The sequence below is a fragment of the Saccopteryx bilineata genome, chromosome 4 (assembly GCF_036850765.1).
Source record: "Saccopteryx bilineata isolate mSacBil1 chromosome 4, mSacBil1_pri_phased_curated, whole genome shotgun sequence".
NCBI lineage: Eukaryota > Metazoa > Chordata > Mammalia > Chiroptera > Emballonuridae > Saccopteryx > Saccopteryx bilineata.
The window spans coordinates 129,306,562-129,321,835 of NC_089493.1; the positions used below are offsets into that span (position 1 = coordinate 129,306,562).

General features: G+C 50.3%; 1 protein-coding gene across 4 annotated transcripts in view; it reads left to right on the forward strand.

Moving 5' to 3' along the window:
* The first annotated feature begins 329 nt into the window (after positions 1-329).
* Positions 330-15,274, forward strand: part of CD276 (CD276 molecule) — a 46,820-nt gene continuing 31,875 nt past the window's right edge. Inside the window, exon 1 of one of the 4 annotated variants that reach the window (XM_066278104.1) lies at positions 330-525. Coding sequence is in view for 1 of the 4 variants with exons in the window: in XM_066278101.1 (XP_066134198.1) it covers positions 14,525-14,647 (123 nt within the window). In the remaining 3 variants the exon portion in view is untranslated. Of the gene's footprint in view, positions 526-2,751; positions 2,771-14,474; positions 14,648-15,274 lie in introns of those variants that run through there. The other 3 variants (XM_066278102.1, XM_066278103.1, XM_066278101.1) reach the window with 3 other exon arrangements.

Consider the following 15,274-nt stretch of genomic DNA (forward strand, 5'->3'; position numbering starts at 1 on the left):
CTGTATTTATAGAGCAGATCCTAATGCCTCGCAGTCGGGTTAACCCTTTCTGGGCTGCGGTACCAGCCTGGTGCCGAGTGGACAACAGGCCTGGAGTCGGACAGAGGGATCTGAGCTCCTGCTGTGCCACCAGCAGCTGGTGAGGGAGGGATGGGAGATGGGGGTCAGGGACTGGTCACCTCTCCCCCTCGCAGAAAACGGACTTTGGATCCTGGGAGTGTGGCAGCGGTCAGCCCCACGCCCCCTGCTGGTGGCGCCAGGTCTCCCCGCGCCGGGTGGACAGGGCTCAGGGCGGGTCCAGGCTCCGTGGCTGCCCCGCAGGCAGGCTCAGGCCTTGGTCCCAAACCGCCGCCAAAGGGCCAATCCGGGCTCTAGGCGCATCGCCGCCTTTCCGGGCCGGGCTTCCTCCAGCCGCCCCGCCCTCCGAGGCTCAGACCGCCCCGACCCTCCTTTGGGTCTGGTCTCGCGGTGGCGGTCACTGCGCAGTTCTGCCGAGCCCCGGATCCCGCGCGTGGGCGCGGCGCAGTGAGTGCTTGCGTGGCGCAGGCTCGCGCGGCCTTTGTCTGCGGCCCACGCCGGCCGCAGCGCCGCTAGAGTGGGCAGGGGGCGACACAGTCCCGCAGGGCGTCCCCACCGGGCCTTCCCCGCGGACCCGGGCTGGCCTTACGCGCGGCGAGCACGGGAGCCCGCGGCACCCCGACCCACGGGCCAGAGGCAGCGGGGGCTGTGGGATTTAACCCGCCTCCGGCCCGGGGCTGGGGACCGGGGCACCGGACGCTGCGGGAGCAGGCTGAGAGCGCGGCGGTGGTGATCCAGGTCGCGGGGTGCAGGGACAGTGTGGCATATCTGTTGGCGATTCTGAAACGCTTAGCCGGCTAGCTGGAGCCGGGAGGGGAGCAGCGTCAAGCGTCCCGCGCGGAGCACACACTGATCACGAGCTTTGAGGAGGGGGAGCTGCCTGGGGGTTGTGGGGGAAAGGTCAAGAGCTTTGGGTCCACTGTGCTCAGGCTTGAAGGGTGGAGTGGATGATGGGAACACTTCTACAGGCAGCGGTGGACTTGATGGGGACAGACTTTGAGAACAAGCAGGGACAGCTGGCCTGGACTAAGGAGTGAATAGGTGTTGGGGGCGGGGAGGAGACAGAGGGATGCCAAAGGATAGGAAACCCCAGGGGTGAAGTGGTTTGGGCTGGGGAAGTCTCTGGGGGATGGTGGGTGAGGTCAGGTGGAGACAGAAGGGGGGGCCAGGGGGCCAAAGGGAAGTTGGGGACCAGGGTGGGGGTGCACTAGAGGGAAGAGGATTGAGTCCCAGGTCCCAAGGCTGTTCAGCCAACAAATGGACAGGCCTAAGGCAGTGAACTGCAAGAAAAGGGAATTTTTATTTTGGAGGGCAAGCTGCCCTCATAAGAAGTGTGTGATGGGTGCCTCAGCGATGGGATGTTACCGAAAGGAAACATCAAACAAAAAAAATTGAGGAGTGAGGACGGTTAGTTTAGACCTAAATTAGAAAAACTACTTCAAATGGGATGTGGATAATTGTAAATGTTGGAATCCATGGGAGTCTGAAAGACCAGAGTCACAGGCTTTATTGAAAGGAAGAAAGGAACCCTGCCGGGCACTTCTCCCAGGGAGAAGAGCACCAGTGACAGACTAGGGGCGAGTTATATAGTGTTTGGGAGAGCCTGAGGGGATACTGAGGCAAAAGTCCTGGTATGTCCGGAGCCCCTCCTTGGGGCGGGTTGTCAGCTTTTTTGTGTGTGTTTTTTTTTCATTTTTCTGAAGCTGGAAACAGGGAGAGACAGTCAGACTCCTGCATGCACCCGACCGGGATCCACCCGGCACGCCCACCAGGGGCGATGCTCTGCCCATCCTGGGCGTCGCCATGTTGCGACCAGAGCCACTCTAGCACCTGAGGCAGAGGCCACAGAGCCATCCCCAGCGCCCGGGCCGTCCTTGCTCCAATGGAGCCTTGGCTTCGGGAGGGGAAGAGAGAGACAGAGAGGAAAGCGCGGCGGAGGGGTGGAGAAGCAAATGGGCGCTTCTCCTGTGTGCCCTGGCCGGGAATCGAACCCGGGTCCTCCGCACGCTAGGCCGATGCTCTACCGCTGAGCCAACCGGCCAGGGCCGGGTTGTCAACTTTTTGGAATTCCTTTGTTTCAGGGGCGATAGTCCAGTAAGGGTGAGGTCTGACAGATAAGCGGAACAGCAAGAGGGCAGTTTGGAATTCGTGTATCTATCAGTAAATGAGTCTGATTTTGTCATTGAGTGAAGGCCGCAGGTCCTTTTCTCACAGGCATCCTTAGCAGTTAGCTTCTGCTCGGGAAATAATGAAGCTGTCTGTCTTTTTTTTTTATTTTTTTTTATTTTTTTTTGAAGCTGTCTGTCTTTAAGAGAGTTCTTTTTTTGATTTGGTCTCCTGATTCCCTCTGGCCTCCCAGAAACACCTAGGAAATCTGACGCTGTGCAGCCTCTTTGCCCATTGGGGGCCTGAGCCATAGGTGGGGTGCTTTTGGAGGCTGAGGGGAATTGAAGTCTGCACTTGAAATTGAAGTTGGAACGTGTGGGATGGGTCAGTCTGATCTCTGTGACAGGGAAGGGCTGGGAGTCCAGTGGTGGATCCTAGTGCCGTGTCTGGGAATGGGACTGTTTGCGGTGAGTGCATTTCCCTGATATCTGAAGTTTCCAAGCCTCACCACTGACTCTGCTGTTAACTGTTGCTTGTGGACAGTGCGATCTGACATCAGGACATTCATTTGTCTTCATGACTTCGGGTGAGCACTGTAGGCATCAGTTTTTGCCCTCAGGGGTCTTAGGGCAAGGAGGGAACACTGGTAGTGAGCTATTCACTTAGTTGCTTCAGTGATGCTTTTATTGGCCCCATGATTGATCTCTGGAGTTCTTTTCTTTCTTCAATGACCTCATTGGTAGTTTGTCTTGCCTGCCTGCTCTGAGCTTTTCAGTTTCCTCCAGACTCCTGAGCTCCCAAGAAACCAGACTGTCCAGCTTGTTAGAGGCAAGCAGCCTGTGTCCACATGAGCCTGGGTATGAGAAGTGGACTGAGCTTGAGGACCGCTTTCCTTCCTGTCCCGGGGTCCTTTCAGCTCTGCCTGGCATCAGATGGGGGCAGCTTGGCTGGGTGTTTGGGTTGACCAGATGCCTGACATGGGTGCCTGAATGTTTGTGGGAAAGACAGCTGGAGAAGTGGCGTCCCTTCTGAGGAGGCTGTGTCCTGTGGAAATTCCCCCATCCTCAAACTGTGGCCTTCTCCGGAGTCCTATATCTTCATTCTCTGGGGCAGAATTTGGGTTTCACACGGACCTGGACCATTTGGGGTCAGGGATGCAGTGGGATCATAGAGCCATGTGTCGTGACTCTACAGCACCCAAAGAAACTCCTGGAAAGCATTTTAGGACATGACAGGCACTTGGCCTGTTGCTGCTAGCAGGTTCTCAGTTAGACATGCAGCAGAGGTTTGGGCTGGGTAAAGAAAATGACCCACGTTTAGGCAGCCTCTGAGATTATGACTACACAGGGCTTGAGCCTATGGCCCTGAGTCATGGGGTCAGGTGAAGGAGAAGAAAGGCAGGCAGGATGATGTCACTGCCCATGTGCTTGTCCTCTCAGTGGGTGGCAACTCTCATTGCTATCTTTTTCCCACATCCCCCAGGGCAACAGTGACAAGGAGGTCTACCAGCATAAGAGGGAAGGCATAGCCTAGAGACCAAGGGGTGAGGGGACAGGGTGGGCACACATGATCCTTGAGAAATGTCCTTTGGTCTCCTGGGTTCAGAGTGGAACAAAAGCATCTGGAAGAGGACATGTGCCGTTATGAAACTCTCCCTCACGTGCTGTCCCCAGTGCTGCTCGTCTGCAGGGCGAGGTTCCAGATGAGAGCATCAGGCTCCCAAGTTTTGGGGGTGGAGCTATGCTGGATGCTCAATAAGTATTATCCCATGTAATCATAGCAGTCCTATGAGGAAGGGTATCATTAGCTCTATTGTACAGATGGGGAAACTGAAGCCCAGAAAGGGGAAGTCACATGCCCATAGACACCCAGCTGGAAAACACTGGAGCTAGGATGTAGTCAGTCTCCAGGATCTACTCTTTCTGGCACTCTGGCAGCCGACACAGGCTTTTCCTCTTGTTCTGGTACCTGGCAAGATGTGCTAAGGGTCACCACAGCAAGGCAGGGAGGACTCACCTGGAGAGCTGGGGAGAGGGTAGGCATCATCTGGTGTCCCCCACCCGGTAGTCCTAGTCCAGTTGGGGCCACTGCTGAGAATGTCACTCTTCTGCAGGCCTGGTCCTCAGCACACTGTGACCCCAGGAACCACTTCTATGCCCTCTGTTTCTGACCTCCTCCAAACCCCTCAGGCATTTAGACATGTGGCCTTTGTGAGGAGTAGGGAGAGCATGTTGGAGAGGAAGCTGCTGGGAGTGGGGGTGAGAAGCATTTTTTCTTGGGAGCCTTGGAGCAGAGAGACTACTGCTTGGAGGCAGGGTTCCCAAGTTACCCTACAGTCAGCACAGGCTCTGAGGCGCTGAGATGCCCTGGGGAGTCACTGAGATGTGTGCTTGGGGGAGGCCCTGTACACGGGGGCATGGCAGCAGCAGGGGCCCATGATGCGTGGTGCTGTGACCTGGCTTCCAGAAGGAGGAAGGAGAGAGGACCACTAGGGGCGAGCTAGACAGAAACAGAGCCAAATTGTGCATGTGCTGCTTTGGAGCTGGGGTACTAGTGGGGTAATAGGTTGAAAGGGAGCCATAGGAAGAATAATGGTCCCAGAGACCTGGACTCAAACCTTGACAGAGGGGAGTATTGGCTGCAGAGAGTAGGGTGGGAGGGTAAGGGGAGACTCAGGGCAGGGGGCCCCTGGAAGCCTTGTCCCCATGACCACGCAGTGGTAACAGCAATAGTACCAATTGTTACCACTGTTTGGGTGGCAGGTACTTTCCTAAGTCTTCTTTGTGTATTGTCTTATTTTATTCTCCTCAGAACCCTGAGGTGTGGAGGTTGTTACGGTGTTCTAGAAGCCTAGAATCAGGTCTCAGAGAAGTTAAGGCATTTACACTTGGTCGTGTGTCTAAACAAGGCTTCTGGGTCAGAATTTGAATTCGGGCCTGCCTGCACCTGAACCCAGGCTGTACCTTGGGGCTGACAGGGAAGCCTGATGAGTCAGTCCATTTAACAGGGAATTGTGTCTCAGGGACACTTGAGAGCTCTCAGTAACCTCTGACGGGGACTGATGACTGAGCCTGGGCCCTTGGGCAGCCTGCACTCCTTGTCTGGGCTCAGATTCTCATCTGTGCAATGGGCAGGGAAGGTGGGCACTGGACCAGGTGAATGCCAAGAGGCCTTCAAGCTCTGAGGACTGGAACAGCTGGCTACATTCCTGAGGGGGACTCCTTGGAGAGCCGGAGGGAGACAGCGGTCGGCAGAGCTGTCCTACCAGGATGAGCTATCTTTCAGGATAGAAACTTAAAGAATTTGGAAGCAGGGAGGCATTTAGAACACATCTGGGGAAAGTGGGTCCTTCCTTGAGCAAAGCCTGGACAGTCTTCTGGAAGGGATGGGACTTCCAGACACGCTTAGATGGGCACCTGGCAGGACTCAACAGAGGTTGAATGAATGCAGGTGTGTGCCACAGCCTGCCAGAGATGCTGCCTGCCAGGGACGCCACACCCACCCCCTGCCAATTTTGTCTCCCGATTCCTCATCTCTGCTGTTCCCCTCTCCATTCCCCCTTGTTCCCATCCCTTCTGGTTGTACTTCTTCTGAGCTCAGAGTAGCTTTATTTTCCTCATGGTTCTGTACCTGCAATGACGTGTGTGTGTGTGTGTGTGTGTGTGTGTGTGTGTGTGTGTGTGTGTAGTCTCTGTACACACTTCAATTTCTGAGATGATGTCACACTACTTTTTCAAGTGGCATTGAGCCCTGGAGATGAAAACTCCTGTTGGGGTGGCCCCTTAGCCCAGCAATCTTCAACCTTTTTATATCTCTTGACACACATAAACTAATTACTAAAACTCTGTGGCATACCAAAAAATATACTTTTTGCCAATCTGACAAAAAAACCGTATAAATTTGATTTATTCACACTAGATGGCTATTGTTGTATTGGCTATTGTGATTTTTTAATTTGACAGTCTAAGGGAGGAGAGGTCCGTGCCTCCGAATAAATAGTCAGGTATTGCATGTTTTAAGAATTCTTGCTGCACATGGGTTGAAAATTGCTGCCATCGCCAGAAGAGGGTGTGACAGGCAGACCTGCTGCTGTGGCAGGAGTCTCACCGTGTTCGCAGACCCACAGCAGCAGGCTGGGTTCGCTCTGGTGTTGTCCCCTCCTGTCCTGATGCCCTGACCTTACTGTGGAGAGGGTGCTGTGGTGGGGATGGTGTGACTGGAAAGGCCAAGGGCTCTGTGTCCTAGTCTCCTCTCTTCCTCCTCTTCTTCCTAAAGCCTCGAGGGAAGCAGGCAGGGGATGCCAGGAGAACCTTGGCCCCACCCTGCCAGGCTGGCCCTGGTAACACACAGCTGTCCTGACTCACACAGATACTGCTTTGAGAGGAAGAATTGATTGATGTCTTCTCTTGGATGGGATCATGGGGCTTGGAGAAGTGCCTAGGGGACAGCTTTGAATACGAAGGCCTAAACTGACTCAGATTGTTAGAAAAAGGGAAGGCTGACACAGAGCTGTTCCTAAGGAACTAAGGAGACCCGCTTCCCTAGGCCTCCACCCATTTACTGAGCACCTATACTAATCAAATCAGTTTAGGTAATTTTGCCCCATTGAGTTCTAAAATCATCCTGGGGGGGGGGTGTAGAGTTTATAGTCCCTATTTTATAAATAAATGAACAAGTTGAGGTTTAGAGAGGACATTTTCCTAAAGTCACATGACTGGGAAGTGACTGAGCCTAGATTTGAACCTATATCTGACTTCAAAGTCATCTTTGAAAATACCAGAGTCCACTTGTCTCACGAAGCCCCATGTGACTGTGCCAGCCCAGCTTGTGGCCACATTGCGTGGAATGGTGGCCAGAACCCTCTCTTGAGGGTTGAGGAGATGAAGACAATGGGTTTGCTGGACCCCAGCAGTGAGTGATGGGGCCTGGTATAAAACCCACATAACTACTCAATGTTGCTCTTTTCCTTTTATTAATTGTGAAAGAATTGCATGCTCATTGTCAAAATTACAGCAGTATATCAACTAGAAAATGGAGGTAGACTTCTACCCTCAGCCCCACCCCCAGGCTTGGGTTCCCGATCAGGCTTCCAGACCCTTTTCCATGTACAAACACCCATCCATTCATTGCTCTGTCCACCTAACCACACACGAACTCATTCATTCATTCATTCATTCATTCATTCATTCATTCATTCATTCACTGAACAATGCACTGAGCATTCATTATATGCCAAACCTTTGCTAGAATTAAGGACACAGTAGTAAATAAAGCAGATGCATTTCCTGCTCAGGGAAGTTCCGGTGTGACAGGAAGAAAACAGAGCAGGCAATAAGTAACAGGGACTACCTGAGAGTGGTGGCCCTCTGACCCAGATTTTCCTGCCAAGGTGAATCTCAGGATAGAGAGGTGCTACCCATCCATCCAAGAAGAAGGACCTGTGTTTGCATGGGAACTGGAAGGCCCCTGTGGGAGGATGGTGACTCTGGGGAGGTGGGGGGGCCAGGCCAGGTAGGGCCATGGAGGACCTAGGATCATATTCCAAGTAAGAGGAGCAGTCTTGGGATAAAATATTAAAATATTAAAAAGTGATGATATGATGCAATTTGTGTTTTCTTAGCCATTGTTCTGGCTGCTGCATACGGTACAGATTATAGATAGGAGTGTGGAACTATGTGGAGGGACAAGAGATAAAGTTGGGGCAGGGGGCTGGTGAACAGGCTTTGGTGGTTACCCAGGCAAGAGATGGTGGTGGGTTGGAAGACAAGAGAGAAGCAGAGGCAGAAAGAGGGAGTAAAGATATATCAGGGCTGGGCAAACTTTGTGCAGAGGGCCAGGAAGAAAATGTTTGAGGTATTGCTACCACTCGTTCTGTTGTTGTAGTGTATAAGCCACCACAGACAACATGCAGATGGGTGATATGTGGGTGAGTGCCATGGGACTTTCCTGATAGACACTGAGATTTGAATTTCACATCATTTCCCTGGGGCACAGAATTATCATTATCTTTTGATTTTCCCCAGCCATGTAAAACAGTTAAAGCTTCCTTAACTGGTGAGCTGAACAACCACAGTGGGTAGGTTGGGTTTGGTACTCAGATCTGCTGTAGTTTGCAGACCTCTGAGATAGATTTTTTTTTTCACTATTTTTTTTTTTCTTCTGAAGCTGGAAACGGGGAGAGACAGTCAGACAGACTCCCGCATGCGCCCGACCGGGATCCACCCGGCACGCCCACCAGGGGGGACACTCTGCCCACCAGGGGGCGATGCTCTGCCCCTCCGGGGGTCACTCTGTTGCGACCAGAGCCACTCTAGCGCCTGGGGCAGAGGCCAAGGAGCCATCCCCAGGGCCCCGGCCATCTTTGCTCCAATGGAGCCTCAGCTGCGGGAGGGGAAGAGAGAGACAGAGAGGAAGGAGAGGGGGAAGGGTGGAGAAGCAGATGTGTGCTTCTCCTGTGTGTCCAGGCTGGGAATCGAACCCGGACTTCTGCACGCCAGGCCGACGCTCTACCACTGAGCCAACCGGCCAGGGCCTCTGAGGTAGATTTTGAGGTGGCTGTCCTTAGTGATGGACGATAGAGGCGAGAGGAACTCAGGTTCCTGGCTTGAGCAGAGGGTGGACAGTGGTCCCTTTACCACGTGGGAAGGGCTGGAGACAAACAGGTTTGGGGGAGAAATGGAGAGTTTGAAAAGGAACGTGGGAAGAGGGAGAGTCCATGAGTCACTGGAACAGAGATGTTTAGGAAACAGTTGAGTTTAAATTTGGAGCTCAGAGAAAAGTGTGGACCAGAGAAGTACATTTGGGAGCTGCCAATATATAGATGACATTTAAATCCACAGGAGTGCATAAAATCCTCTAGGGTAAAAGTAACAGAGTTGAAAAGGCAGCCTATAAGACAGAAGGAAGTGCTGGAGACGAGGGACCTGCAGTGAAATGGATGTGATGGAGAGAGGTGGAGAAAGACTAGGTGACTAGACCTGAGACCACGGGGCATTGTGTTAACACAGAAATGAGGTCATACAAATAGAGCTGTTCGCTCAACAATATGTCATGGACTCTTTTTTTTTTTTTTGGACAGGAACATCAAGCTGCTCCTGTATGTGTGCTGACTGGGGAATCGAACCATGCTCTGGGACGATGCTCCAACCAACAGAGATATTCATTCCTCCAGGGCTTAATTTTTATTGATTTTTTTTAGAGAGACAGAGGAAGGGAGGGAGAGAAAGGGGAGGGGGAAGGGAAGTATTCATTTGTTGTTTCACTCAGTCCTGCATTTTTTGGTTACTTCCTGTGTGTGCCCTGAACAGGGATCAAACATGCAACCTTGTTTCGAGATGACACTCTTAATTGACTGGCCATGGACTTATTTCCATATTAGCATGCCTTCTTTTGAGAAGCTGTGTGCTGCTATTCCATGATCTAGATTGGCCACGGTTAACGTACTAGTTCCCCACTTTTGCTGCCACCTGGGTATCTGAGCATTGGTGCTTGCATTTCTCCAAACCATTTTCTAAAACTACAGCCTGTGGGCCAAATCTTCTGCCTGTTTTTGTATAGCCCACACGCTAAGAATGGTTTTTACATTTCTGATTGTTGGGAAAAAATTACATGATTTGTGAAAGTTATATGCAATTCAAATATGAGTGTCCGTGACATTCTATTGGGATGGAGCTCTCTCCTTCCATTATCCCTGAACTACAACTGCTCTCCTACTACCGCAGGTTGTTGTGACAGAGACTGGATGACCTACAAAACCTAAAATATCTTCAATCTGGACCTTTGCTGACACTGCCTGACTTGATCCTATAACCAGGACCAGCAGATCCACACACAGGTGGAGGGGGTGTTCGGAGCAGCTCCAGGAGGGTCTGATCTTGAGAGAAATTCTTTAATGACCCTGATTCCACCATCAATTCTTCCTTATTTTGAGTAAACCATTGCCCTTCTAAATATCTTCCTTTAAAATTTAAACCTCCTCAGCCATGTTAAGTTTACATACTAATTAATTAATCAAGGTTGAATCTACCAATAGCAATAATGTTACCTCTCTCCTCCAAACTCTTTCTTCCTCATCATCTTCAAAGTCCAAACAAAATTGCCCACCCTGGCCCTGCCTTCTTTGCAGTTCCTGCCCCTGTTGCGGTCAGCACCTTGCAGTTCAGGTCCGCCAGTCCTGAACTGCTTGCGACCCCCCAGCTGGCCATGCTGCTGCTTCCTCCCTGAGTGCCCCGCCCAGGTTCCCCCTCCTCCTGGAACAGCCTTCCCCAACCTGAATGCCTGAGTAGCTTCAGGTCAATTCTCAGGGTTCAGCTTTGGGATTACCAAGTGTCAGTGGTGCCTCCACTGTGCACCAGTAGCTTCACCGCCTCTTCAATAGTGCAGTATCCTAGGCTTTTCCTAATTTTATGATAAGAGTGATATTTCAAATGTACCTTTTAGCAGCTCTGTAACCTTGGGCAAGATACAACTCTGCCTGAATTTCCTCATCTGTGAAATGGGATAATGATAGTGCCCAGAATTGTTGGGAAACTTAAAGGAGTCATTGTGCATTTAGAACAGAACCCTGTGTGTGGCAGGCATTCAACATTGTTGGCTTTTATTCTTAGTATTTGCTGCAAACAAAACAATATAGGAACATGGGTAACTTTTTTTTTTTTTTTTTTTTTTTTTAAGATTTTTTATTTATTCATTATAGGGAGGGGAGAGGGGGGGGAGGAGCAGGAAGCATCAACTCCCATATGTGCCTTGACCAGGTAAGCCCAGGGTTTTGAACTGGCAACCTCAGCGTTTCCAGGTTGACGCTTTATCCACTGCGCCACCACAGGTCAGGCAGCATGGGTAACTTTTGAAGCTTAATGATAAACCCAACCCAATGGAAGAACAAGACCATGTTCTCTGTCTCTATTCGTAGTGCCCTAGCACAGTGCCCCCGCCCGGGGCATCATTGTTACGTGAATGGATAACTGAGTGCTGGGAGACCTGAGGTGGGCAGATAACCCACCGTTTTATGGGGCAACAGGTTGGTGTCCTTGTTCTCATCCCTGACAAAGTCCTGGAACCAATTATCAGCCCATCTTCTTCTAATGAACCTTTTGTTTCCTGGTTTTTCTCTCTGTGATTGATTCCCTACCAGAAGCCATGATGCATCTCATGGACAGCGTTGGGGCTGAGATGAACAGGTGGGCAGCTGGGTGGCAGCACAGGTAGGAAGACTCCCAAGCCCTGAGTATTGGATGAATTGATCCAGGGCAGATCTTCGCACTGTGGGGTTTTCCCATTTCTGTCTTCTTCCTGAGGACCCTGATGACACAAGAGATAAAGCATGGAGAGGAGAGCCACCCTTTGGGAGGACGTTCATTTAGTCTTTGTTTTCATCCACTAAGAAATTATCGAGTGCCTTCTCTGAACCAGGAACTGTTATAGCAGTGCTTTGGAAGGTCATGGCGTGGTTACAGTCCACTGTGACTATACTTAATGCCACTGAGTGGTACACTTAACAGTGGTTAAAATGGCAAGCTTTATGTTGTGTACGCTTTGCCACAATTTAAAATAAAGGATCAGGGCAGTGGAAGTGGTAGACTCAGTGTCACCAGAGGAAATGAAGTAGTAACACCTGAAACCTCTGGAAAGCTCCATCTCTTCCCCAGATCCTTCAAAAGAGGACAGCTGAGATATGTGCTGACCTAAGACATCCAAACCTGTAAAGAACTTTCGAGTTTATTTGAGCCAAACTGATGACAATTGCTGGGAAGCAAAATATCAATGGGACTGAGAGAGAATGCTCTGGAGAAGGGCAGTTTTGCAGCTTATTTTATCCATTAGAATCGAAGGAGGAGACATAAAGGGGTTATGTGAAATCTATTGGTGATAGATTAAGGGGGCGGGAGAAAGCAAAGCGGGGAAAACCTCTGGGATTGGATAAAAAATAAAACTGAGAGACACACACTTATATTGGTGGGCACAGGATAATTAACGTTTACTGCACATGGAGGTGGTATTCAGGGGAACAAGCCCACAGGGAGGGGTTCTAATGGCCTGTGCCCTCTTTGGCAAAGTCATGCCCTGAGGGGTCTGGAAAAAGATTACTGTGACATTCCAAAGGTATGTTATCTTAGATACAAAAAGACCATAGTAGACAGGCTTGACAAAGATCAACCAGGTATAGACTGACCTTTGTTTGTTTTAATTTTTGTTTGTTTTAATTTTTATTTATTTTTTACAGAGACAGAGAGTGAGTCAGAGAGAGGGATAGACAAGGACAGACAGACAGGAATGGAGAGAGATGAGAAGCATCAATCATTAGTTTTTCATTGCGTTGCAACACCTTAGTTCATTGATCGCTTTCTCATACGTGCCTTGACCGCGGGCCTTCAGCAGACTGAGTAACCCCTTGCTGGAGCCAGTGACTTTGGGTTCAAGCTGGTGGGCTTTTCCTAACCAGATGAGCCCGCACTGAAGCTGGCGACCTCGGGGTCTTGAACCCAGGTCCTCTGCATCCCAGTCTGATGCTCTATCCACTGCGCCACCGCCTGGTCAGGCTAGACTGACCTTTGTTAAGGAAACTACAGGTCTAGGCTGTGACTACCCACATGACCCACTTTTAATTAGGGATTTTTATGTTCAGACTATCCTATGTGGTTACTTTAGGTCTTAGTTTGTAGGGTCCACCATACAGACCCCCTCCCCTGAGCATATCAGTTTTACTCTGTGGCTCCTTTTTCCTCCACACACGGAACAGCAATACATGGAAACAACTTATAGCCGTTGGCCATAGCTTTGGTAGTATATTATTTTGGGTCATTTTGGTGAACAATATGACATGACTGCCCATTGGTGACCCCAGCAAGAGAAAGGAAGATTGAATACTTGCAGAGCTCTTACAAAGGAGGGGATAGACTTATTCTGCATGGTCCAACGGGTCGAAGGAGGACTAAATGTGGGCTGTCCCGAGAGACAGATTTTGGCTCAATATAAGGTCAAGCTTTCGCCTGACCAGGCAGTGGCGCAGTGGATAGAGCGTTGGACTGGGATGCAGAAGAACCAGGTTCGAGACCCCGAGGTCGCCAGCTTGAGCGGAGGCTCATCTGGTTTGAGCAAAAAGCCCACCAGCTTGAACCCAAGGTCGCTGGCTCCAGCAACGGGTTACTGGGTCTGCTGAAGGCCGGCGGTCAAGGCACATATGAGAAAGCAATCAATGAACAACTAAGGTGTCGCAATGTGCAACGAAAAACTAATGATTGATGCTTCTCATCTCTCTCCATTCCTGTCTGTCCCTGGCTATCCCTCTCTCTGACTCACTCTCTGTCTCTGTAAAAAAAAAAAATAAAAAATTTTTTTTAACGTCAAGCTTTCCACCACTGGAAGCCACCTCAAAGCCAGCACTGACTTGGGAGGTAGTGGGTGTCTGTGAGTGGAGGGGGAACACAGAGGTTGTGAGGTGGCCAGAGAGAGGTTCCCTGTTCTGATACCTGACCATTAACGTCCACAGCTTCTCCAGAATTTGTTGGGAGACCTCGCCTCACTCCATGATCTCCCTCAAGTATCCCAACTTTGGTTTTTGTTTACTCCAAAGCATGGATGGCTCCCTTGTCCCTCTCTGTTCTGAGCTCCAGCTGTGTGTGTACAGGAGTCCTCCAGACATTTTGGCATGGGTGATCCATAGTTCAAACCCATTAGGACCTGTTCTCCCCGCTAAACGTGCTTTGTTCCAGGTGTTCCTGTCTTATTGTATGCCCACATCTGTTTGTTCAGGCCCAGGCCTGTCACGTCTACCTTTGAAATATCTCTGGATCTGAGCCAGGCATCACTAAGTGACTGATGAGACCGTATCCAGTTCTTATTTTTAAATATGTATTTTAGGTGTGGCTTTTTTAGCTGCTCTGAGCAGTGGCAATTTCCATGGGGTGAGCAGAGTGGGAAGAGAAGGAGGGAATACTTTGAGTCCCTTCAGATGCTGTAAGAGAGACTCCAAAGATTACAGTGACTCATGCTAGAATAGATGCTTATTTCTCACCCATGTGACAGTCCAGGTATGTCCAGGGCTCATACTGCGGCCCCTCTGTCTTGCTGCTCTGCAGTCCCCAGGGTGTTGCCTCTGGCAACAGGGCCCAGAAGGCACCCCACACCTGTGTGCCAGCTCAGTGGGAAGGGGGAAGAGAAAAGAGAGGGTCTCTGCCTTCTCTTTAAGGGTACAACCTGGAAGTTGTACACATCAGTTGCTCTCACATCCTATTAGCTAGAAAACTCATCTGACTACAAGGCAGGCTGGGATCTGTAGCTTTTAGCTGAGAGACTATGTGCCTAACTAAAAATTCTGCAAAAGAAAAAGGTATTAGGTGTAATGGGGAAAACCAGTCATTTTTCTCACCATGGTTTTGTACGTGTTGTTGGGTTAAAGCTGCCCGTGGCTGGTGCTCTGGAGGAAGGGGAAAGCCTCCTTTCAGCTTCTCTTGGCAATTGGCAGGTCAGTGTAAACCCCCGACTATGTATGACCTGGAGAGAACTCCAGCTGGACTGCCTTACGCCATGTGAGACAGCTGACAGGCTAAAACCCCTTCCCGGGTCTACGGGTGGGAACCAGGGAGAGCCAAACTGAAAACACAAGGCTGGTTTATTCCAAAAGGATTGTTTATTTAAAACGCTTGGATTCAAGTGTGCTGAGATGAACCCAAATGCCATGTCGGCCCAAGGAGGGTTGGAGAAAGGTATTTATAGGTTAGTCAGGGGTCTTGGAAAGTGGCTGCCTCTATAGGTACAAAGTAATACGTTTTCTTTTCTTTAAAAAAAAAATTTTTTTTACTTTTATTAATTTTTAGAGAGGAGAGAGAGTGAGAGAGAGAGAGAGAGAGAGAAGGGGGAGGGAGGAGCAGGAAGCATCAACTCCCATATGTGCCTTGACCAGGCAAGCCCAAGGTTTTGAATCGGCGACCTCAGCATTTCCAGGTCGAGGCTTTATCCACTGCGCCACCACAGGTCAGGCCAGTAATACTTTTTCTTATGTGGATTGGAGAGGTACCACAGTTTCTCCAAATTGTTTATTTCCTGGCTCAACTGTCTAAAGAAGGCCTGTGCTAATTCAAAAGTTACCGGC